The following is a 26,774-nucleotide window of genomic DNA, read 5'->3' as shown; positions in this document are numbered from 1 at the left end:
GGGGTTAAAGTGCACCTATTATGGTTTTTCAAATATTACCTTTCATGTAGTGTTATAGAGCTGTTTGTGAATGTAAAACGTCTGCAAAGTTTCAAAAATCAAAGCGCACGACAAACAAATCAGAAAAAAGAGTTATTGACTCCTAAAAGAAGGAACCGATTCTGAAGAGCTGAAAAGAGTCATTAGTAATTCCAGACTTTACTTCCTGTGCAATCCTATGTAGGTTTGTAACAAAAAAAAACCCGCCTCTGGTCTTCATAGGCTGCTCGCTGACAGCGGTTAACCAATCAAAACAGACTGGGACATCTGACCAATGAGAGCAGAGTATGCTCTCTGAAAGGAGGAGTTTAGAATGAATCTTTTAGAACGGATCACTTAACGAGTCGTTTTTAACACGGGGGGGGGGGGGGTGGTGGTAATGCTGCAATTTAAATTTTGAGCACATTAAAGTGTTTTTTGACCTTGGATGCATGTAAATCTATTTTATGAGACCTTTAAAACAAAATTGGCACGCTTCAAACCATAATAGGTGTGCTTTAATTATCTTATCGTGCATTCAAGGCCTCTTGGGAAGTTTGTATTTACGACTTGGGAAGTTGTAATTACAAAAGAAATACATAATTAATTAAATGAAATGAATGTGCATCAGGTGTGCTTTGCTTTTTATGTGTTTAATCAATTCATGAAGTCTCTATAACATTGCACATTAATAAGGCAAACACGCTAACCATTAAGCCATTATTTAGGTAAAGTGTGTCTTTGCTTAAAATAACAATCCATAAGTAACTATACTTACGGAAGAAGTGAGACAATGAATTTTAGATACACTCACAAAGTACTTTTTGTTTTTTTGGTTTTTAATCAAAATGTCTTTTAGATACGGACCGTTTTATCTTGTAAAAGATAACGTTAAGATAAATTAATACGGCTCTACAAAAAGATTAATCCTAAGAATTTGTTAGATTTGTTGTGATTTTATACCTACTCCTCAAAATGCAGGCAAAAATTTGTATTTTGATTAAGTGCCAAGAATGTACAGGCACTGTGACCTTGTTTACAATGGCTTGCAAAAATATTCACCCCCATAAATTTTTCCTCACTTATTTGTAACTTTAAAACCTGGAGCTAATACTTACCCATGTTGGATTGTGTCATTAATCTACATGAAATAGCCCATAAAATTTAATTGGGAGGAAAAAAAACATGTTCTTTTCAAAGTTATTGACAAATGAAAACCATAACAGTTGCATAAATATTCACCCCCATCACTATGAAACCAAATTACTTCTGAGGAAATCAGTTGGCATCACAAGTCACCTGATTAGCTGAATAGAGTTCAGATGTGTGCAATTAAAGTGTCACGTGATCTCAATTTAAATACACCTGTTTGTGGAAGACCCCAGGGTTTGTTAGAGAGCAAATTTAAACAAACAGTGCCATGAAGACCAAGGAGCTATCAAAACAAGTCCAGGATAAATGGTTTAGCTATAAAAAAGATATCCCAAACTTTGAACATCTCACAGAGCACCATTAAATCCATTATTTAAAAAAATGGGAAAACTCTGCCTAGAGGAGGTTATCTACAAAAAGTCCATTCATCCATTTTCTGTACCGCTTATTCTACACAGGGTCACGGGGGAACCTGGAGCCTATCTCAGAGGAACTTGGGGCACAAGGTGGGGGACACCCTGGATGGGGTGCCAACCCATCAGAGGGCACAACTGCACACGCACACTCCGAACAATTTGGAAATGCCAATCAGCCTACAATTCATGTCTTTGGACTGGGGTAGGAAATAAGAATTCACAGAGGAAACACGCAGGGAATGGGGAGAACATGCGAACTTCACGCACACAGGGTGGAGGCAGGATTCAAATCCCCAACCCTGGAAGTGCAAGGCAAACGTGTTAACCATTAAGCTTTTTTTCCTGGTCAGATTGGCTGTGGATCACGAGCCTGGGCAAACAGCCGGGATTACACCCTGAAAAGAATGCCACTCCATCACATCTGTACACTTATGCACCGTTAAAACACCGGGAGAACATGCAAACTCTGCACAAAGGGCAGAGCTGGTATTCAAACCCCCACCACTGAGGATGCAAGGCAAATATGCTAGCCTCTAAGCCAAAGTGCTAAACCAATGGATTTTAGATTATGGAAATTATTAATAGAAATTTTAAAATAAATGATAATTTAAAAAATGAATGAAAACTAGAATTTGGCTTCTACAATTTATTGGTGCCAGTGGCAAAAGAACACAAATATATTTGCACAAATATCAGTATCCATTATACATTGTATAATGACAATAATTCGGGCAGGTTCGAGGTGATGGGCATCAGATCCCAGTCCGCCCAGGCTTAATTATCAGGTGTTGCTTTGGGGCTCTGGTCGATTAGGTTCTTATCAAGTGTGTCAATATAAAACCAGGGTCCATCTCCTTTTGCCCTCATGTGCTTCCGAACCTCAAGTTGTTTTTGTCTATGAAGAAATAAATCAAGTCATGTTATTTATTACAAAAATAAGCAGAAACTATTGAAATACAAGCAGTAACACCTTTCAAAGGTGTTACTGTAATGTTAACTGAATTTCAAAGAAACCTTAAAAAAATAAAATAAAATCACTTCACAATATTGCCTTTCAGTATTGTTCTCAAGGTTCTTGATTATAGACTTCACTTTACATTTTACAGCCTAAAATAGTTCCCAGTTGAAACAGAGCTGAACAGAGGAATCCTTAAGATGGTGATGTCAAGTTTAAATTTTTTTAAAAATTGTATACCAATGTTTTGGCACTCATTACTCTACATGTATTGCCACAAAAAAAAACTTAAACAGGACATATTTTTGTACCTTTCAGTGCCCCATTACACGCATGTTAAATTTAACAGGACAAATTACTAAGTTCATATAAAATTACAAAAAGATTGATCTTAAAATTGGCCTTTTAAGTCAATTCGTTTTAGTTCAGTTTGGCCAAACAACTTTAATAAAAGAAGATTGATAATTGAGGCCCATTGTTAACGTAATTGCATCATTGCCCTTGACTACGTTTACATGCACATCAATACTCCTATATCAATCGGAATTTGGCAATATTCTAATTAGCATAGAGTCATGTAAATCTGCCCCCAATCCAACTGCCTGATTGCCTCCACCACATCCTGTATGGACTGACAGTTAGTTCTTTGTCCATATGCAGAAGAAAGGTGTATAATATGGAAAAGCAGGTGAGTCCTGACGATTAATAGCTTACCTCAATTCAGCCTTCTCAGCCTCAATCTGGATAAGTGCCATCATTTTCTCATAATCCTTCACTGGGCTGTCGTAAATGTTCCGGGCAATCCATCGAGTAATGGGATGCTTGGATACAATAAAACACAGAGATCCATAAACATAAAGTGTATACAGTTTGCACACATTTAATGTCTAGACAGATCTGTAAAGTCAAGAAAAACACAACCTGACCACCATATAGTTATAAAATCTGTACCTTGTAGTACTCCCAATGCTCTGGCTCATAGCCCTCAGGGACTTCAGCCAATTCAGCCTCACCTACGACATACTGACCATGTTATATCGGAAATAAACCATCAATTATGCCATATAATAGGAATGTAACTTACCAATGAAAACATTCACAAAAGTTATAAACGCTGCAACGGGAATCCCAGTGAGCAGGATGTAATATTGCTGATGCAGAGAGAAGAGAAGAACTGTGAGAAGAGCTGGACTCAACATGACACACTACCCTACCATCTTATATACTTATCGTTCACTTATGCTCCTAATCAGTTCTTCAACAAATGTTCTTCTTAATTGTGGCTGTCATGGGGAAAAAGAAAGTACACCCTCCTTCAATTCTATGTTTTTATTTATCAGGGCCTAAATAACAATTGTGTAGTCCTCACCAACTTCTATAAACTAACAAATAACCTTTAAATAAAAATAAAAAAAGACAACAGATTTCAATATATGCTCTTTGGTTTTTTTTTTCACCAAAAAGTAAACTAACATTCAGAAACCAGATGGGGAAAAATAAGTATGCCCTATAATTCAGTAACAATCAGAACCACCATTAGCAACAATATATTTTTCCCCCATGAACAAGTTTGTCTAATGACTCCTTTTAAAGACTTACCAGTAACTTGAGAAATCTTCTGTCATAAAAGTCAGTGGGCTTGATGACAAACATTCTCTTCCCATGACTTCCATAACGGACAGCAACTGTTAAAAAAACATAGTATAGTATGTTACAGAGCCTCCTGTCTTCTACACTGGTCCCAGATTGAGAATTATATGAAACATGTATAAAATTATAGGAAATGGCACAAAAAATAGTGATAGTACATGCTTTGAAGCATGTCTCAATACAGTTAGTGTTCTTATCGATATCTTAACCCAAGTAAATCCAACTCTGTTCATACTTAGTTGTTAAATGTGCACTAACATGCAAGTGATTGCCATCCTGTAAGTGGCAGACATGTGACCCGCTCTGCATCACTAACAATTTAACACATTGCAGACGAGCTGTAAGGCTGAAAGCTAACATATGAGCTAGTTGTCAGAAAACAGCCAATCATGCCATGGACATCTGAACCTGTGATCCTGTTCCAAATGTTCAATCGTTTTTGCTATACATCATCACCGATAAATTCTCAAATCTGATTGGTCAGGTGATTCATTTCCTATAGCATCGGCTCTGACAATAGTGCCATCTGCAAAGAAAGTAGTCATTCCAATGTGTTATCTTTTCTATAGTAACAACTCGTGGTCGTTAATATGGTGAAACTTTGTGTAAGGATATGTTAATTCAAAATTTATGTCAGAGCTGTCAGCAAGTTTTAACAGTCAGTAAGTTTTCTGCCATGGGAGAGTCTTCAGGGAAGGAATTTGTTCTTTCTGATTTTTTTCTGTAACATGTCAAGCTATGTATGTATGTATGTATGTATGTATATTTTCCCCTTTTCTTATTACCTTCAAGAAAAAGGGGGAAAAAAGGAAGAGAGGCCGGTGAGCGAACAACTGTTTAGAGCCGCGACAACACAAGTGATAACAGAAACTAACTTATCTTGTGGCTATTCCACAGCAATAAATGCCCATGACTATACACATTAATAAATGAAAAATGAGCAATGATAGTTGACAACTTGCTGTGGTACAAAGAAATAAAACACTTTGGCATATGCTGTTATTGGAAAACAATTAACTTCAGTGTGATAATCATATAACCCAGTCATCGATTAATTTTTATTTGAGCACGCTCCACCATGTTATATTACTTAATTATACGTGCAGTAAAAAAAAATGTATCGTTTTGAAATAAAGCAGGTTGTGTTGCATTTTGACTGGTGTATGAAAATTCATATAATATGGTGAATAAGTTAACAGCCAGGTGTGATAACTGAACAATATATAACACAATATAAAAAAGTGGGGCACACAAACCTGACAGATGTAAATATTATGTTTGTTTATTTTTTTGGTTGTTGTTGGTTTTTTTAAAGCCTCAGGAAACAAGCTTTTACTAGATAAGCACTGTAGTAATCGTTTGGAGTTACGATCACACTGAAGGTAAATACCCTCGATATAATGAAAATGCCATAATTTAACACCCTGTGTTGTGTTGTCCTGTAGGAATCAGGTATCCATTTAGAATACAGCCTGCCTTCTTAGCTTACTAGCTTCAGTAGCTCGAACATCGCGAGGACAAGGTCACTGCTAATAATAAAGCGTCTGTGGGAATATTTGATAGACTTCCACAAACACATGCATGTTTTACCTTTTTCTGAGCGCACTACTGCCCTGGAAAGTAGATCTGACGACTGATTTACACGTTTTAAGGGGTTTATCCTGGCGGCAAACGCTGCCACAGCCCGCAGGACGCTCAGTGCCGCCATGATTGTTTTGGGCAAAGCTTCACTGAGAACGTCACTGATTGGTTCGTCCGTTAGTGGTGACGTCATATGCGCGACGGAAGTTAAGTCTCTAATTGGTTTCAGTCGACATTCGCGTTTAATTCTGATTTATTTATGGTTATTTGTGCCCAATACATCGTTGATTTTTTAAATTATTTTTTAAATAATATATTTGTATGTATATATATATATATATATATATATATATATATATATATATATATATATATATATATATATATATATATATATAACTATTAACCGTTTTTTTAAACAACATTTTATTTTTTAAATTGTTCCCCCTGTCCTACTTTAAAAACGTCACATAAGTAAAAACTACACGTCACATAAGAATAGACTCACATATTTACATTTATATTTTCTAAAAAAATAAAATATATATTTAATGTGGTCTAAATATATACTAGCACCGCACAGATAAAGGAATTAATTTGTAAAAGGTAAAAACCTGGAATAGTGAATACTGTGTGGTGAAAACCGGTACTGCCAAATTGTGCTTAATCCCTCAATTCTTGTACGTACTATTGTGCTTAGGCCTGAAACTGAAGTTAGCAATGTTTATTATTGTTATTATTATTATTATTATTATTATTATTGGTAGTAGTAGTAGTAGTAGTAGAATAAAAAAAGATCGGCTCCCGCTGGTACTGAAATAACGTTTCTAATAGCGTAAGGAAATAAATTAGCAGTTTAGCCGCTAAAAATTCTGGTGAAATTATCTGGCAACCCTGCTCAACGTTGACATTGCTTTTCAAGATGGCCGCGGCCACTGCATGCCGCCTTGCCGCAGTTTGCAGACAATTTCAAAGCGTTGTTAAAATATCTTTCCCAAACAAAGCACAATATTCATCGCATACTTTGGTTAACTATCATTCCTGCTTACAAAGGTAAAAAAAAAACTGTTACATTATTTAACTGCGAGCTTTGTTTTGTTAGCACTAACCTTTGTTAGCAAGGCAGGAAGTATCATTAAGTATCATTAATAAACGGCCTTATGAGCTTATTAACTGTCTTATCCACTACAGGCAAAATTACAATCTTTTTCGATTCAGCCGTCCTGAACATGCTCGTCTTCTACACACATCCGCTAGCAGATGGGGCCTTGAGGAATTCTTTGACCTGCCTGAAAACTGGGGAGAGACTACAGTTAAATCAGGTCCTATTGAATCTCCATCACGTTTACAAAACTGCTCAAAACCTGTTTTTACCTTGACTTATTTTCATTCTGTTTTACCTATCAGTTTACTCTGCCTATGTTTCTAGATTGTATTCTGGTATTATTGCTCTTGTTTGTCATGTTTACTAGAGCATTTTAAACTTGTCATTGTATGAAAGCTGATTATTCTTAATCATCCACCATGACTTTTGTTGTTTGTTCTCTTTTGTTTGAATCCTCATAGGTTCTCCATGGACAGTCAAACAGCTTAGAGCGAAGAGTAACGAAGATTTGCACAAGCTGTGGTAATGTTTACATTTTACTTCACTCTGATTTCTAATAATCAGTCAGTCTAATCATTTTTTAAACCTGGGAGATAAAACCAAATTTGAGTGTCACTTACAGTGGAATTCTGCAAAAGTGATGCAGATCACATAACCAACAGGAACAAGTACGAAGATCTAGAATTTAACGCAACAACAAGAGCTAATAGGTTTTTGTTTTTTTGTTTTTAAAAATTGCTGTAATTGCTTTCAATCAGACCATTTACAAATTAAAAAGAGCAATACCTTTTCGAATTTTTCCACGAAATTTAACTAATTTAACCCGAAATTTAAAAGTGTAGTGTGTGAATGTGTGATTGTGCTCTGTGATGGGTTGGCATTCCAAGGTTTAGGGTGTTTCCTGGGATAGGCTCCAGGCTCCCTGCGACCCTGTGTAGGATAAGCAGTGTGGAAAATAGATGTATGTTGGTGTCCTCAAAAGCAACGTTGACTTGTTTTCATTCTCAGCCTGCATTTGCACACATCAAATTCTGGCATCAGTATTTACACTTTAAGTGCTGATTGTGGTTCTAAATAACACTAAGCATTATACACAGATTTTGGCTACAACAGCATCTGAATATTAAGGAGAGCGACATTGGCACTGACCCTGAACTTTGGGTTAATTGTAATCACTGATTGTGTGTGTATGCATCCATTAATATACCATCTAATGTCTGAAAAATTGTGCAGTACAACACTGCAGATGGGTTTTAACTTAACAGAATACATTTTTTTTAATCAGAAAAGATAAACCATGTGTTCATGCTGATCATTTATTAATCCTGTGATTTGTTTTATGTTGCAGGTATGTTCTTCTAAAGGAAAAGAATATGTTGCATACTATAGAACAAGAGGCGAAACGGCAGTGTGTCCAAATGCCTAGTCCAGAACGCATTAAGAAGGTGAGCAGGTATTTTAAAGCTCTGATCAGTAAGGTGGTCACAGTATACCATCAATGTGGCATTGTTTTAGGTTATCAATATTTTTAGACCTTTTAAATGGCAATATACTTGAAGTGCATTAACATCATTATTATTGCTTGTGATGGCTCTTTTATAAAGTGCAGCTATATTCTGTAGAAAAACCACGGTGCTTTAACATTAAAATAAAGCCTCTTAATTCAAAATCACTGATGGCTCCAGTAAGATAGGATGTGTGTAGGCATCCTGGACACATATTCAGAGGTTCTCAAATATTTTGCAGCCAGAGTCCTCTTTAACTGCAAAATAAATTACACAGATTCTCTCAACAAAATTTCTAATTAACATAATCCGGCTATTATATATTAGACCCATTATTTAAACGTGCAAATTAATATTTTGGGTATTAATTAGAGCCATGGGGTGTTTTATTCCTGAACTATACTCTCTCAGACCTGCAAATTAAACACACTAAATTCCAGTGACCAATCAAACAGGCTAATACCTATAAGAACTCCATAATAAAGCTATCAAATTCTAATTTTATTGGACACACAACCACGCATAATACAGCAGTGAAATGCTTTTTACTACTGTCAGTGACATAAAAATAGAATTACATAAAGCAGAATTTTACAAGGAAAAAAATAATATACAAAATAACAATCAAGCAGAGTGATGTTCAGAGTGAGTTTGCAATTGTTCAAAATTACTGCAGATTTGGGCCAAGATGCATCATGTGACATCACAACACACAGTCAGTCAAAGCCCTCTTCAATTCACATGCATCGAATGTGAGTACAACTAAAAGGTCACATTTACCAACAGGTGTCACTGCGAAAGACCCTGCAAAACAAAGTTGTGCAATTGCAATTTCACCAATTCAAGTAGTTTTCCACACAAGAAAACATGAAAAACTCTGAAGTTGCATCACAAATTTGGAGAAAAAAGCCACAGCAAAATCAAGCATATTTTGCCACAATCACTAAAAAAAAATTACACAAAATCCTGTACGGACTGAAGGATATAAAAGATGGATGACGGCAACAGTATGGACAAAATTTTATATAATCTCTATGATAATAGTGGGTTGTGATTTCCACTACTGTAACAAATCACAAACCCACCAGGGTGTCCCAAGCCTTTCTTTGAGAACCACTGATTTAGAAAATAAACCAAGGTGTTGGTTCATCAGGTGGAAAGATCTATGCGGAGGCTTGACGTTGTTGTGAGAGAGCGAGAAGACTCTCTCCGTTTACTACAGACAGGACAAGAAAAGGGCAGACCTGGAGAATGGAGGAGAAACATTTTTGGCAAAACGTTCTGGTAAGCAGTTACATTTTATCCTGTTATAACTGACGATATGCCAACGTGTAGAAATAGAATTTGAGTGTAACGTGACAGTTTTATCTTTATGAAATAGGTACCGTTTTAGAGAACATCCTATCCCCTGGTACATGAACAGGCTCTACAAGAGGAAACGTTTCTATACACCATCATTTGTCGCCCCATACACACGGTGAGGCCAAAATCCTGGATTTAAAACTCGCTGACTAGCAAAATATTTCCGCCTGGAGTAAATGTGATTTTATTTTTCTAATTTCAGGCTAAGTCTTGAGAAACACCTGAGGAGTAAAGCAAGAAGAGAAAGGAAAGAGAAACAAAATCAGAAGAAACTGACTGAGGTTTTCTCCAAAAAGACTGCACAAGCATGAGCTGGCCAAGACTAAAAGTCAATTTTTGCTAAATATGTGAACCCATTATTTCATGTGTGGATTGATCCCTGGCTTTTTATAGTGGTGTTACATTATTACTGCAGATACAAAGTCTTACTGCAGGTTGCAGCACTGTAATTCAGTCAGGACTTGGTCTGAGTAAAGCATTGAGGATGGATTGCATATGTAGAAGATGTCTGTGTACTGAATGCTACATGAAAACTGAAATACATCTGAGTAATTCTCACTTATTTAACTGGATGTTTTTGGACTTGATGGCTTCTGCTCTTTGCTTCAGATTGATAGACAAACTAAATATCAATTTCAAATGCATAATGAGCCGTGATACAAAGAAACTTTAAAACACACAAAGTGGTCACAAAAAAAACCTTTATTTTGAAAATGGCCAATCACTGATTAAAAACACAAGGGGTTTACCATATATATATATTGCTTTCTTTACTTTGATAATTTTCTCTGCAGCCAACTTGAAGGATAGAGGACCAGAGTTTACTTGTATATGTGCCAAATAACACCATCATTATCTAAAATACAGAATTGAATCTTTTCTCTGAACTGCCAAATGTGACACAAAAACACGAGTATAGAAAAGAGCGCAACCATGACAATTATTACAGAGTTATAAAATCAAAAGACATGTAATTAGAAAGCAGAACTAGTTTTTGTATTATTTCGGTACAAGTGTCCTTTATGTTCCTGAGTCCACTAAGAAGGCCTGTTCTACCAGAAGCTCTTTTTTTTTTTTTTTTTTAAAGAATCAAAAAGGCAAAAAAAAAGCTGCTGGAGTTGGTCAAGGGCACTTCCTCTCTACACACTGCTTCCCTCCTTCCTCATACTCCTGCTTGGAAATCCACATTTGTTGGAAGGTTCCCTAAAGATGAAGAGCAAAATAATGATGAAAACCACAAGACCGCGGTGTTATTTCCTCGATACACCCACAGTAGAGGTCAACCGATAGTGGATTTTTAAGAGTTTTTAAAATGGATACTAAACGAAAACAAAGTAAAATATTGCTGAACTTTCTTACAAAAACAAGTTGTACTGAGTGTACCATGAAATTTCACTTTTTTAATAAGTATATAAATATTAATAAACATTACTAAAATATAAAATCCAAACTACCAAAAAATAACACTTCAAATTGTCCAAATTAATTTAAATATATATATATATATATATATATATATATATATATATATATATATATATATATATATATATATATATATATATATATATTCATATATTCAAATAACACACCAATGTCAGTTTTTATTTCGCCTCTAGAGGCCACTCTTGTATTGTATAATGACAGAGGACCCTCCTCAGCCGCTTCCACAAGGGATGCAAATGGGAAAAACTATTTGTGTGGATTTTTGCTGATAACGGATGGTTCCAACAATCTGTTATCGGTGCCGATTAATCTGCAAATTTGATCAATCGGTCGACCTCTAACCCACAGCACTGAAAATGAGTGAAGCAGTACTCACCAGTGATGCCAGGATAGAGCCTCCTATCCATGCACTGAACCTGCGCTCCAGGGTCGTGTTGTTGGCTATTAACTTCAAGCGCATACTCTGCCAATATAAACATTTTCATTGTGGTTGTGCTGTAAAGAGGCTGATTAATAGGATGGCACAAAATTGGGTAATAAATCCCATAGTATTCTCTATACACAGTGCTGTGAAAAAAGTATTTGCCCCATCCTGATTTCTTCTGTATATCTTACCAAATTGTTTCAGAAATTAAAACAAAATCTAAGATAAAACAAAGGCAACCTGAGTAAACATACTGGTCCTGTGTGAAAATGTATTTGCCCCCATAGTTATTAATTCCCCAAATCTATTAAACTACATTTTCTAATGGGGTTCAGCTGGACTAGACAGAACCAGGCCTGATTACTACAAACCCTGTTCAATAAAATCAACACTTAAATAGAACTTCAACAGCATGAAGTTGGTTAAAAGGTCTTATCCAGTAACACACTATGGCAAAGTTGAAATAAATTCCAGAAATTATCAGGAAGAAGGTGTTTGAAATACATCAGTCTGGGAAGAGTTACAAAACTATTTCAAAGGGTCTGGGACTCATCATCTTCCAAATTTCTTCCAAGAGCACAGCGACTACTCATCTGGGAAGATACAAAAGAGCCAAGGACAACATCAAAAGAACTACAGGCCTCTCTTGCATCAGTAAAGGTCACTGTTCATGGCTCCTATCAGAAAGACACTGGGCAAAAAATGGCAACCATGGAAGAGTGGCGAGGTGAAAACCACTGCTAACCCAGAAGAACATTAAAGCTTGTCTGAATGTTGCCAAAACACATCTTGATGATCCTCAAACCTTTTGGTAGAATCCTCTGTGGACTGATGAGTTGAAAATGGAATTGTTTGGAAGACAGGGGTCCCGTTACATCTGACATAAACCAAACACAGTATTCCACAAAAAGAACAAACCTATGGTCAAGCATGGTGGTGGAAGTGTGATGGTGTGGGGATTCTTTGCAGTTTCAGGGACTTGGCAACTTGCTATAATTGAGGGAAACATGAATTCTGCTCTCTGCCTGAAAATCCTAAAGGAAAATTACCGGTCTTTAGTCCGTAGGTTGAAACTCAAGCGCAACTTTATTATGCAGCAAGACAATGACCCAAAGCATAGGAGTAAGTCCTAGTAGTAAGTAAAAGACTGATCTCCAGTTATCAGAAGCGTTTGGTTACAGTTATTGCTGCTAAAGGTGGCACAACCAGATTTTAAGTTTAAGGGGGCAATTAGTTTTTCACATGGGTGATAGGTGTTGGATCAATCTTTTGCTTCAATAAATAAATATAAACTGTATTGTGTGTTTACTCAGGTTGCCTTTGTTTTATGTTGCATTTCATTTGAAGATCTAAAACTTAGTATGAGATATACGCAAAAACAGACGAAATCAGGGTGGGGTAATATCAGCTTCTAGCTATGCTGTTTTAACACCATACACTCTGGGGCAAAAAATGTCTCATTCACCAAGTCTTACGACGGATACTCTAAATAATCTAAGCCTAATAATAGATCATATTAGATAATATATAAATTCATGCAGTAGAACAAACCGGTGGTGTCTTCTGAGAGAGTTCTCTGTTTAGTCTGTCTGTAAATCCTTGGATAAGAGTGTTTCCTCCAGTAACTATTACACTGCCATACAGACCCTGGGGAAAAAAAGGGAAAAAAAAAAAAACCTGTCAGGATCTACTCAAAATATCAAAGGATGCTTTCACATATGCAGTGTTTAGTCTCTCTGAATCGAACCCTGCTGTGTTTTACCCCTCGGTACAGCTCATTTAAGCAGGTGAGAACACAGCAATCGCACTCTGATACCAAAACAACCGGTCCAAGAGCAGCTGTGCAATGGGAAAACGTGAAATTTGCCACAGTGAGAAAGTGATTTGATTATGAATCGACCCAACTGCAGAAAGTGAAGAAGATATAAATTTTCTGGTAGAGGTGAGCTTAAAAGCAGAGCTGTACTGCTGCAGAAATGTTCGGTGGCTGAGAAGTGCAAAACAAAATCACAAATATGAAAACAAAATAATATCTAAAAACAAAACAACAAATTATAAACACAATGGCAAATCCAAAAACAAAATAACAAGGCAGAACACACAATGAGAAGTAGGACAAAATGGAAAAGGTAGGTATATTTTGCAAATGGATTACTTACTGCTGATTGGACGACACATCTGTCAATCAAGATATACAGGAAGTACAGCAGTCTGCAGCAACCACATCACGTTTTACACGCAACTTGTGTTTCTGCTGAAACGCTAACCACATTGTCCTGTAGCCGAGCAACTGTCCTGGTCCATGCAGCTCTGCTCTTACAGCATTCCTTACTTCACTTAATGGGGATAGTTTTTTTTTCTTCTAAACAGACCTGCGACCTTTAGGTGTGTCTTTAGAGAGCGCAAGCTTATCTTTATGTGATGGTATGTTAACAGCAGATCCAAAATCACGGCACATCAAAGTAGTGCTGAATAAATGCCATTTTCTCCTTTCTTGCCAATGTAAACTTGCAATGTAAAATTTAAAGATTCGCTATGGACAAAAAATGGTTTAAAATAAATACAGAAGTCCACTAATTTACAAGAAACAAAGTTGTTTACAATTTCTTACTTCCTGTACATCATCACTGACAGATGTGCAAGTAATCCATTCGCAAAACATACCCACCTTTTTCCGTTTTTTTTGTCCGACTTAACATGTTTACTGACTTGTTCATTTGTTTTCGGATTTCTCCTTGTGTTTATAATTAGTTATTTTGTTTTCATATTTGTGATTTGTTTTGCGCTTCTTGGCCACCGTAGAAACGTGATGTGATCTAGATATTTGGACGAACAAACAGAGAGAAAATAAAAACTGGACGCTATACACAAAAATGTTTTAAAGTAGTTCGATATATAATTATCTCGCTAAGTGTTCTCCATGCTCAGATGATTTTTGACTTTCTATGCACACTTGACAATGTTTTTCTGACCAATATAGGAACGCTTTTTGTACTACAAAAACGACACACCCCTCAGATAACATCATTTTATTTTATTTTTGCTTTCTGGTTCCTTTAATTATGTGCGGTGTGAAAACCAAAAATCTCAGACCAATAGGTGTGAAACTGACTTTGTTTTAGGATTTATATCCAATTTAGTCATTGTCACTTCCCTATTGTTTGCCAAATTTCTCTTACTGTGCAACACTTACCAACTAGGGAAGATGGAAGCAAACTAAATTTCTCCGAGACGTGAATCGAGCCACTGGATCTTCGAGAACTACTCCTCATGAATTGTCACAGGACAGAGAAACATGCCTAGAGGAGAGTGCTACTGTCCTACTCTAAGTGTGAGCTAACAGATGACCACAACTGGTAGTGGCACTCTGATCAACAAGGAAAGAGGAGGAAGGCTGACCTTCCACACAGAAAACAGAGCTAATTATTCTTTCCTGGATTCCTGGCCATTCATGATCTCATGATGATTAGACATTTACCCCACTTTGGAGACCCATTTTAAGTTGTATAACATAAAAAGTTCTTACTGGTCGGATATCAACGTCACACATGCCGACACTGGTGGTCACAACATGGCCTACTCCCAGCATGGTGTTTCCAGACAGCCCCTATAAACACACACACACACACACACACACACACACACACACACACACACACACACACACACCTTAAGAGATGACACTTTCTGTAGAAAGAGGAACAGTAATCACAGGGAGAATTGTTTAACAGTGCTTACCTTTGCATTAGAAGGGTCAAAAAGCCCCTCGGGAATCTTCAGTCGTTCAGCTCCAAAGTCACAGTTGTAGCCATTAGGTAGCTCATAGTGAACAGTCGGCATCTGAGCAGCCACCCTGTCAAATATAAAATTCCATGATTTTTCCCTGACTTTTCCTGACTAAAATCTTGAATTTCCATGACCTACTGTACGAAGAATGGTACAATGTATTGCCTGGGTACTGAGCAGAGAAAAAAAAAAACTAACTAAATTTTAACCCATTAAATCTGTAAGCTCGATTTCCTGGTTAACAGACACTTTCAGTGCAAAACTTAGTTTTCATTGCTTAAAAAGAACATATACTTCTCATGACTAGTCTTTACACCTCAAACAAAATGGTCCTAATAAAACAAAATATATTTCTTTAATGGAAATAAAATCAATTCATTTGCAAGGTACCGTAAGCCATTTTAAGTACATTTTTAACCCATAACACCATGTCACATTCAGCAAATGAGTACACTGTAAAAAGAAAAAAAAGACATTAAATAAATGAATTTTATACATATAAACACATTTTAGCTAATACATCTGAAAAATTTACAAACCAAATTCCCTGATATTCCCTGACTTCAACCCCAAAATGATAAAATTCAGTCTTTCCATGACTGGAATAGACTATTAAATTTCCATGACATTCCAGAAATTCCATGACCTGTGGGAACCCTGCTCAATGCTCATCCTGTCTGGATTTAAACAAATAGTGACCAGCTAGTTATAACATTTGTGCACGGTGTTTGACGTGAAGTAAGAAGAGAATACATGGACGTACTGTTCATCATAAGGGGAATCCGAAACCTGCAGGACGGAGGCCTGGAAATCTTGAATAACAGTCTGCAAAAAAGAACACAGCTGATTAGAGCCGAGCGCATCAGAGCATCAGGAATCAGGTTATTATCGTACAGTAGACCTGTAGCATCGTCTCTGTACCACTACACGTCCTTACGTTACACATGTAGTTATGCCATGAGCGAGTAACTTGAGGTAATTTCTCTTTCTTCTTCCAGCTGGCTGGTGATCCTTCCCGTACTGAATCCTTTAATAAGAAAACAGCAGTATAAATTGTTGTAATGAAATGTACAACATATCTGGTGTATCAGAGCTTCAAAGTTTTGGCACCACTGTTTGTACTTCAACAATGCTGCATTTAAGAGTTAGTTTTAATGTGAAACAGGAATATAAATGCATTCTTATTCAGGAGCGTGACATATTTGAGTGAAACTGCAAATTTGTGCAGGTTAGACCAGCGTTTCCCAACCTTTTTTCAGTCACAGCACCCTTTGAAAATGTGTCACAAAAAAAAAAAATTGGCACCCTACACAAACACTAATGCTAGATAGCTACATGAGGATGAAGTTGATGGTCCCGAAGCATCTGGAGCTTTTCTTTTAAGAATATTCTTAAAAGTCCATATTCTTTTGCACTACACACGCTAACTGTTAGGAAAAAACACACGCATACTGAAGTTGACATGCTGCTGACAGATCGGCGAGAGGGAGGGAATTTTTTTTAAATATATAATTTATTCTTTTTATTATTATTATTATTATTATTATTATTATTATTATTATTATTATTATTATTATGCGTGTGTGTGTCTGTCTCATCATTTCTGTGTCTGTGTTATTATTTCAAACATCAGATATTTATCATATATATTAAATGCTTTATATACATTTTAGCATTTTAGAAATGTTCGATGGATTTTTACACGGCACCCCTGCTCTCATTAGACAGTATCCCAGGATGCCACAGCACCCCAGTTGGGAAACACTGGGTTAGACTACCATCATGCTAAGTCCCAAGATTTAAAGTATAATTATTTTTGGTAGTTTGTGCTCACCCCTAAGTAGCACTTTGAGGTGATACAAATGGCAAATTATCTTTTATTTATTTTTGGCCCATTCACAATTCTGCTGTGAAAAACTTAAGCCAGTTTTTGCACTATGATATATAACATTTACATTTATGGCATTTTGGCAGACGCCCTTATCCAGAGCGACTTACATTTATCTCATTTATACAACTGAGCAATTGAGGGTTAAGGGCCTCGCCCAAGGGCCCAACAGTGGCAGCTTGGCAGTGCTGGGGCTTGAACTCCTGACTTTCTGATCAGTAACCCAGAGCCTTTAACCACTGAGCCCAATCAAATCTTGGCTGAATTCTATAACAGACTTGGTGATAACATGAGTTTGCCATTTCAGATTATACAATAAAGATCCTCTAATGACAAAATGACTTCATTCTGCTTCAATAATCATCGACAATCAGCCAGATCTGGTATCATGCAGAAAACAGGGCACAAGCAAACATTCTTCAAAGTGAGCTTGAGGTAATAAGGACATCTTTTCCATTCAATAGCACGTTGCCACTATATTAACAGATGTACTGTGAGTTTTGCGTAATCCTTCGGAGACCTCCTATTGATGGATTTTTGACAAAGATTTTAACTGCACTTACTCAAATTTTCCAGCACTGACGCAGCTCTGATCTCGTCTTGCGACCAAAGAGTGCTTTTGCAATGTGCAATTTTTGTCTCCAGCAGCAAAACTGGGCTGGAATATCGTACAGTATAAAGCCAGCTTTATTCAAGAAATCAGAGGCCATTCAGAGACGGGAATGAATATTTAGTGAAAGATTAGAGATGAGGGAGAAATATTTACTACAAATGAACTGTAGACCATCTAACCAAAGGCATGAGCTAACAAATTGATTTCAGGTTGTTTTCAAGTGCAAAAATACTATCTGTCCCACTTCCACAATAACGTGACATGATCATGTGACACCTTACGCTATAATGTGGAATAATCTGTGTATACGGCAAGCAAAAATAAAACAGACAAAGCCTCACCTTTGATGCAATCATGTATGTGGGAATGATTTCGACGCTTAATTCCTGAAACAGCTCTCTACACTGCATGCTCATGAAGTCACCTGCGAGTGGGGACTTGACAATGCCTGGGAAAAATAAAGAACAGTCCCTCAGTGCCAATATACAGAATGGTGCACAAGGGTGGTTTATACAATAGGACACAAAGGATTGTTTATTCAATTGCTAAGCTTCTTGCATTATTAAATGTGTTTATATGGAAAAAACAATACATCTCCACAAATCTAGTTCTGGCAAGGGAAACTAGTATTTTTATACAGTTAACATTCATAATTTAAATTGCACGCTACTGTGAATAACGTGATGGAATCTCAGTCAGGAATGTTAATCATTGAAGAAGAAGAGTGAGTACAGTACAATAAATATTTTTAGAGAGACCACATTCACGTAACTTTAATTATTATAATTGTTCCATTTCATTATTAGTTATTATTGGTAATTGGTTTTATTGGGCCTAATTTATAAAATAAACTTCAGAGGTATGTACAGTATATAGTGCTCGCTACTATCTGCGGTTTCAGACATCCACTGAGGGGCTCGGACGCTACACCCTGCAAATACGGGGATCCTACATATACGGCGGGGGAAATAAGTATTGAACGAGTCAATATTTTTTTTCAGTAAATATATATCCAATGAGGCTATTCACATGAAATTTTCACCAGACATCAGTAATAACTCAAGAAATCCAGAAATATAAAGAATTCACAACATTAAAGTCCATAAATAAAGTTTCAGTATTTCACAAAATCACACCCCTACATTTATCACACCGTCAAATCCATAAAATTAGAAGCAGGGCCCAGTTGTTCAGAAGTAGTCTGATCGGATTTCAGCTATCGGATTGGCTCTAATCTTGAAACTGGGTTGTTCAAAATAGAAAAAAGGATTCTGAAATCAGATTAGATCATGAAATCCAATCTTGCTTTTGATCTGGATAAAACTTTCAGTACGTGTTGTTCAAATAGTAGGACTGGGATACCCGTTATGTTATATAAAAAAAAAAAAATCAAAAATAAAAAAATATCCAGGATTATCATGATCCCAGGAGAATGGTGGATTCAGGGAGGATTTCAGGAAAAAAATTTAATAAAACTTTAATACTGGTCAAATAATACAACATTTATATCTATTTTGCACTAGATTTGTTTAACTGTTAAAGAGATATAATAGATAAAGTACGCATAAGGCTACCAATTAAGCTTTTCAGTGCAGTAAAGTAAAAAATGTTTGGTTTTGTCCCCATAAATAATCCAATCCAATGACATGGTGTCATTGGAATTAATATACAATGACGAATGACCATTAAAATGAAATATTATTTTTAATTATCATGATTAAATCATATTCATCAGAGATGAACCAGTCAAAAGTAGTTTCTAACAACTGCATCCCTTGTTGCTTTCCACACACAAACTCTGAAAGCTCTTCTTTTTTAACTATTGGACATTTCGAATTTTTATGATTTAAAACGTGTTCAAAATATCCACAATGTATTTGTGAACAATGCATATTTGTTTGTTTGTATTTATTTGTTATTGTCCAGATGAGGGGTCTGACGGTTTAAAAGACATTGAAAAGGAAGGGGATGTTTGTATTATTTTATTGGTTTAAAGTGACCCCATGCTGGCTAATCTACCTGTTGTTCTTTACATAACTAGGAGCCTACATTGTGATCTGTAGTTCGATTTAGAGCACTAGTCATCCAGATTCGGTCATCATGAAAGTACGATGGGTTACTTAATCCTGGATAGCAAAACATGGGATTTTCAAATCCAGATCAAACTTTTTGAACAACTGGGCCAAGGAGCTTGCAGACCCGTCAACTATGTGAGAAAGATTGCAAGTACTTTTCTTTACTCAAAAGCTAACGCTAAGAAACCAAAGGGATTATTTACCTTGTTGCAGGACATAACCATCATGCACTGGAATAGCAGTTGTGTGCGTCGCACCACTGTCTAACACCAAACCAGTGGATCGTCCATTTGCAAATCTGATATATTTGAGAGTTAAGAATGCTGCTACATGTACCAGACCAATATTATACCAATCATTTCTCATCACATGAGCTCTGGAGAGTGTAGACATGTACTGAAACCTGAAAGGGAAAACAATTCGAACAGTAGACAAACTTGTGGTGAAGGATACGCAGACAGGACAGCTGTTTTACACAAGAAGAAAGCAGGGATGTTGTAATGTTCAAACATAAGCTCTGTCAGCTTCTCCCTCTTAGCTCGTGTGTTCCACTGAAAATAAATTAAAATCAGAGAACTAGGGTAAGTAAAATGTGCATGTGTGTGCGTCAGTATATTTACAATGACACATTTAATAAGGAAATTAAAGTGAGTGTGGAGCTCACAGAGGCTTCTGACATCAGTACGGGATGCAAGCTAGGCTCAGATTTGAAGTGCATTCTGTAGGTGTGATCCAAAATGGCCTGAAAGCTGTCCCAGTCTTCAACTAGGAGAAATAAAGATTATGTAACATTTTATCCAAAAAAATATATATACTTTTGTGCATAAAAAGAAAAATAGATTTGTCACAAGAATTAGATGAAAATTCATCCTAATTATTTCAAGTTCTAGTCTTTTTCCTATATTTTGTTTGCCTACAAATGAACAGCGATGACAGAAAGACACCTACTCATGCCATTTTTAAGAGGTGACATGACCTCCATGTTTTCTCGTGGCACCCTGAGCTGATTGGTGTCGATGTAGTACGTCGTTCCACTTTGCTTGCCCTTATCCCCATCTGTTTCCATCGGAGTAGTGCCATCTTCCCTGTCCACAGTCACTCCAATCACGGTAGGGAAGTCAGCCTGCAAATCAACGCTTTTTTATAGCGAACCTAACACACGTATTATGCAGCAAACGTGAATTCAAGGCTTTCTTCTAACCTTGGGGCAGTCCTCTCCAGCATAACCAGCCCTCACCGAGTAGGAGCCGATATCAAACACCAGTGCACCGACCTCGTCTGTTAGACAGAAAAAGAACCGATTTCTGTTATATTTCTCATACAGCTTGAATGACAGTTTAGTGTGCACTCATTTGTATGCTATTCATCCTGTGGTTTTAACTGCACCATTAACATCATACATACAGTATGTCACAAAAGTGAGTACACCCCTCACATTTTTGTAAATATTTGATTATATCTTTTCATGTGACAACACTGAAGAAATGACACTTGCTACAATGTAAAGTAGTGAGTGTACAGCTTGTGTAACAGTGTAAATTTGCTGTCTCCTCAAAATAACTCAACACACAGCCATTAATGTCTAAACCGCTGGCAACAAAAGTGAGTACACCCCTAAGTGAAAATGTCCAAATTGAGCCCAAAGTGTCAATATTTTGTGTGGCCACCATTATTTTCCAGCACTGCCTTAACACTCTTGGGCATGGAGTTCACCAGAGCTTCACAGGTTGCCACTGGAATCCTCTTCCACTCCTCCATAATGACATCACGGAGCTGGTGGATGTTAGAGACCATGAGCTCCTCCACCTTCCGTTTGAGGATGCCCCACAGATGCTCAATAGGGTTTAGGTCTGGAGACATGCTTGGCCAGTCCATCACCTTCACCCTCAGCTTCTTTATCAAGGAAGTGGTCGTCTTGGAGGTGTGTTTGGGGTCGTTATCATGCAGGAATACTGGCCTGCGGCCCAGTCTCCGAAGGGAGGGATCATGCTCTGCTTCAGTATGTCACAGTACATGTTGGCATTCATGGTTCCCTCAATGAACTGTAGCTCCCCAGTGCCGGCAGCACTCATGCAGCCCCAGACCTTGACACTCCCACCACCATGCCTGACTGTAGGCAAGACACATTTGTCTTTGTACTCCTCACCTGGTCGCCACCACACACGCTTGACACCATCTGAACCAAATAAGATTATCTTGGTCTCATCAGACCACAGGACATGGTTCCAGTAATCCACATCCTTAGTCTGCTTGTCTTCAGCAAACTGTTTGTGGACTTTCTTGTGCATCATCTTTAGAAGTGGCTTCCTTCTGGGACGACAGCCATGCAAACCAATTTGATGCAGTGTGCGGCGTATGGTCTGAACACTGACAGGCTGACCCCCCACCCCTTCAACCTCTGCAGCAATGCTGGCAGCACTCATACCTCTATTTCCCAAAGACAACCTCTGGATATGATGCTGAGCATGTGCACTCAACTTCTTTGGTCAACCATGGCGAGGCCTGTTCTGAGTGGAACCTGTCGTGTTAAACCGCTGTATGGTCTTGGCCACCGTGCTGCAGCTCAGTGTCAGGGTCTTGGCAAACTTCTTATAGCCTAGCCCATCTTTATGTAGAGCAACAATTCTTTTTTTCAGATCCTCAGAGAGTTCTTTGCCATGAGGTGCCATGTTGAACTTCCAGTGACCAGTATGAGGGAGTGTGAGAGCGATGACACCAAATTTAACACACCTGCTCCCCATTTACAACTGAGACCTTGTAACACTAACAAGTCACATGACACCGGGGAGGGAAAATGGCTAATTGGGCCCAATTTGGACATTTTCACTTAGGGCCGTACTCACTTTTGTGGCCAGAGGTTTAGACATTAATGGCTGTGTGTTGAGTTATTTTGAGGGGACAGCAAATTTACACTGTTACACAAGCTGTACACTCAGTACTTTACATTGTAGCAAAGTGTCATTTCTTCAGTGTTGTCACATGAAAAGATATAATCAAATATTTACAAAAATGTGAGGGGTGTGCTCACTTTTGTGAGATACTGTATGCAGTAAGTGCAGTGTTTATTTTATGATACATTTATTTCCTGTCACTCTTGAATAATATATTGAGTAGAAACATAAAATAATAAAATGACAGGCACGTGCAGTATAAGCCAGGAGTATTCAAACCCTTTACATCCAGGGCTGGGCAACATGACAAAAATATCATATCACGATACTTGAGGACATTTCTATGATATACGGTGTGTATTATGATATATAATTTAGCTAACAAACTGTTTACTACTCTCTGCAAAACAGCAGTAAACTAAACTACAAAAAAGTTACAATGAGTTTGACAATACTTTTATGTAATGTTTACAAAGTCAGAGAATATTAAATAAAAAAATATTTCAATCAACAGCATCCATTCAGTAGCATTTAATTTGTAAATATTAAAAAGTTAATTCTGTTAACTATTGGCCATTTAGACTTTTTACGATTTAAAACTTATTCAAAATATCCACAATGTATTTGTGAATAATGTAGATTTGTTTGTTTGTAGCAAGGGGATGTTTGTATTGTTTTATTGTGCTGTTTTCTGTCTCTTCAAATAAAAACACTTAAAGTGACCCCATGCTGGCTAATCTACCTGTTGTTCTTTACATAACTAGGAGTCTACATTGTGATCTGTAGTTCAATTTAGAGCACTAGTATTCTGGATTTGATCATCTTGAAAGGTTTATATCGGGATCAGGGTGATCCAATCAGATCTAAAAGCCGACACAAAAGTACGATGGATTACTTAATCCTGGATAGCAAAAAATGGGATTTTCAAATCCAGACCATTCTGATCCGGATTAAACTTTTTAAACAACTGGGTCCATTGGTTTAGCTACATCTATATTTTACATTGTTTACTTGGATAAATAGGATAGATAGATAGATAGATAGATAGATAATGGATGGATGGAGTGTGGGGAAGGATAGAATAGATAGATGGATGAGATCAGATACGGTAGGATAGGATGAATGATAGTATAGAATGATTGGGTGGATAGATAGGATCGAATCGGTGGATGGTAAGATATGACAAGATGAATGGTTTGATGGAGGGATAGTATAGGATGAGCAGATAGAATGGATGTGAAGAATGGTTGATAGAATTAAGAAATAGAAAAGGAAAAAAGTTAACACACTCTGAAAGAGTAAATCCAGTTAGAGAAATTGAACTAAACAAGAAATCAGTGCATTAATTACGGTTTTAATCAAACATTCACACTGAATGAAGATGAAGTGCAGTGTAACCGCGATGCAGTCACTGCGCAGCACTCTCACTCTCTCTCACTCTCTCTCGCTCTCTCTCTCTCTCGCTCTCTCTCTCTCTCTCTCTCACACACACACACACACACACACACACACACACACACACACTAATATATACACATTATAACTAATTAAAGCTATAAACATTTTACTAACGGGACTGAACGCAAACAAATAACAACTAGTTTACATTCCAACTACCTCGGTACAGCTAGCGATCTTAGCCAAACGTGGCGGGCTCTCATTCATTTTCCAGGTCTCATATATATACACACACACACACACACACACTTACCCCCACCATACACTCCTCCACTCATTATAGCCAACGATAGATGTAGATTTATTTATTACAAATACGACTAATCCGCTCCTGGTTAAATATAAATCCGAAATGTTGTCTTCTTCTTCTTCTTTTATAATAAAGAATTCATCACAACAAAGGAAACGCGACAGACATCTTCTTCTATGGTGTGGAAGAATAACGGAGGTGATTTGAACTCAAAAGTACAGCGTCGCCCCCTTTCGGCTAAAAGGAAAATTACAGAGACAGTTTGTGTTTGTGTGATAAAATTTTTCTGTGTTAACAGGAATTATAAAGTGTCAAAAATTATATAAACACACACACATAGACATTACATTTAACATACATGTGGATTTCTATTGCGCATTTTATCAAAGCTCCAATGTGCACAAGGTTGACTGTCAATTGTATAAATGGACAAAAATGCAATAAGATGAAATAGCTAGATGGAATAGAATAGGCTAGATGTACAGGAAAAATATACATTTTTATAGCTAATTCATTTGTTGAATTTATTTATATAAATGGTATTCTTGCAAGTGCAGAGCAGTGATGCAGGTATGATTGCTGCCCAGGGTGGTAGAAAAGGGGCCACGGCTCCAGCGTCCAAGGTTCAATCCTGTGTTTCACATGTTCTCCCAGTGTCCATGTGGGTTTCCTCCTGGTTATCTGGTATCTCTCTCTCTCTCTCTCTCTCTCTCTCTCTCTCTCTCTCCAAATTGTTTCAGAAATTAAAACAAAATCTAAGATAAAACAAAGGCAACCTGAATAAACACGAAATACAGTTTTAAAATGATAATGTTATTTGTTGAAGCAAAAAAGTTATCCAATACCAACTGGGCCTGTGTGAAAATGTATTTGCCCCCGTAGTTACTAATTCCCCAAATCTATGAATCTGCATTCATAATGGGGTTCAGTTGGACTAGACACAACCAGGCCTGATTACTGCAAACCCTGTTCCATCAAATCAACACTTAAATAGAACTTTTTCAACAGCATGAAGTTGGTTAAAAGGTCTTACCCAGTAACACACTATGACAAAATTGAAAGAAATTCCAGAAATGATGAGGAAGAAGATGATTTAAATACATCAGTCTAGGAAGGGTTACAAAGCTATTTCAAAGGCTCTGGGACTCCAAAAACCACAGTGATCTCCAAATGGAAAAACTCAGCACAACAGTGAACCTTCCCAGAAGTGGCCGACCTTCCACAGTTCCTCCAAGAGCACAGAAACTACTCATCCAGGAAGTCAAAAAACACCCAAGGACAACATCAAAGGAACTACAGGCCTCTCTTGCATCAATAAAGGTCACTGTTCATGACTCCACTATCAGAAAGACACTGGGCAAAAATGGCATCCATGGAAGAGTGGCAACCCCTGCTAACCCAGTAGAAAATCCTAAAGGAAAATGTTCTGTTTTCAGTCTGTAAGTTGAAACTCAAGGGCAACTGGATTATGCAGCAAGACAATGATTCAAAGCATAGGAGTAAGTCCTAGTCATAGAAGTCAGTGAAAGACTGATCTCCAGTTATCAGGAATGTTCGGTTGCAGTAATTGCATCAAAAGGTGGCACAACTAGATTTTAAGTTTAAATGAGCAAGTAGTTTTTCACATGGGTGATCGGTGTTGGATAACTTTTTTTGCTTCAATAAAAAAATATATATAAAACTGTATCACGTGTTTACGCAGGTTGCCTGAGTAAGAAATCAAACAGTTTTTGACAGCACTGTATATAGCAAAGTCATTTTGAAGCTAAGATAAGACTGAAAATCAATCAGAGGCATTGCACAAACATTGGGACACTAAAGACAAAAGAAGGTATAGAATATACATATACATAGATATTTTAAAATTCACTGTACTAACTTTTGCATGTCCATTTTTACAATAACATTGGTGTTATGGTTAAAGAATATGGGCATACTGTAACTGGCTGTACTCTGCTCTTGCATGGACTTTTGCATGAAATTTTGGACTGCTACAATAAACACAGTAATCCAACAGGTTGGTTTACATGCAGAACATATCAGCTACAGGATATAAACAAACAAATAAGTAAGCAAGCAAATCTACGGCTACTGTTTGTGTTGAGTTTCACATGTTGTCCATGTGTCCACAGGGGTTGGGTTTCCTTACACCTCCCAAAAGCATGCCAGAAGGTGGATATGTGTAAATATGTGTGTGCA

General features: G+C 37.2%; 3 protein-coding genes across 3 annotated transcripts; 1 reads left to right on the top strand and 2 right to left on the bottom strand.

Moving 5' to 3' along the window:
• Positions 1-2,222: 2,222 nt before the first annotated feature.
• On the bottom strand, positions 2,223-5,923 carry ndufb5 (NADH:ubiquinone oxidoreductase subunit B5). The gene is given in 6 exon segments (NM_001200657.2): positions 2,223-2,481; positions 3,256-3,362; positions 3,493-3,554; positions 3,626-3,692; positions 4,141-4,226; positions 5,782-5,923. Coding segments are annotated over 6 exon segments (561 nt in total). The 5' UTR covers positions 5,900-5,923; the 3' UTR covers positions 2,223-2,360.
• Positions 5,924-6,664: 741 nt separating this feature from the next.
• Positions 6,665-10,311, top strand: mrpl47 (mitochondrial ribosomal protein L47). Its single transcript, XM_017479837.3, has 7 exons — positions 6,665-6,825; positions 6,964-7,094; positions 7,339-7,399; positions 8,226-8,322; positions 9,536-9,666; positions 9,764-9,859; positions 9,947-10,311. The coding sequence occupies exons 1-7, from the start codon at positions 6,695-6,697 to the stop codon at positions 10,053-10,055; spliced, it is 756 nt and encodes a 251-aa protein (XP_017335326.1). The 5' UTR covers positions 6,665-6,694; the 3' UTR covers positions 10,056-10,311.
• A 120-nt stretch (positions 10,312-10,431) lies between these two features.
• On the bottom strand, positions 10,432-24,771 carry actl6a (actin-like 6A). The gene is made up of 14 exons (XM_017479836.3): positions 24,579-24,771; positions 21,178-21,254; positions 20,925-21,099; positions 20,641-20,741; positions 20,430-20,527; positions 20,180-20,274; positions 18,243-18,349; positions 16,338-16,427; positions 16,164-16,225; positions 15,353-15,467; positions 15,141-15,221; positions 13,166-13,261; positions 11,567-11,653; positions 10,432-10,947 (listed from the first exon to the last, which is right to left on the bottom strand). Exons 1-14 carry the CDS (start codon positions 24,601-24,603, stop codon positions 10,867-10,869), a joined length of 1,290 nt encoding a protein of 429 aa, XP_017335325.1. The 5' UTR covers positions 24,604-24,771; the 3' UTR covers positions 10,432-10,866.
• Between the last annotated feature and the right edge of the window lie 2,003 nt (positions 24,772-26,774).

The sequence above is a fragment of the Ictalurus punctatus genome, chromosome 11 (assembly GCF_001660625.3).
Source record: "Ictalurus punctatus breed USDA103 chromosome 11, Coco_2.0, whole genome shotgun sequence".
Lineage (NCBI taxonomy): Eukaryota > Metazoa > Chordata > Actinopteri > Siluriformes > Ictaluridae > Ictalurus > Ictalurus punctatus.
Note: the sequence above shows the minus strand (reverse complement) of the source record. Positions and strands in the feature narration are given on the sequence as shown.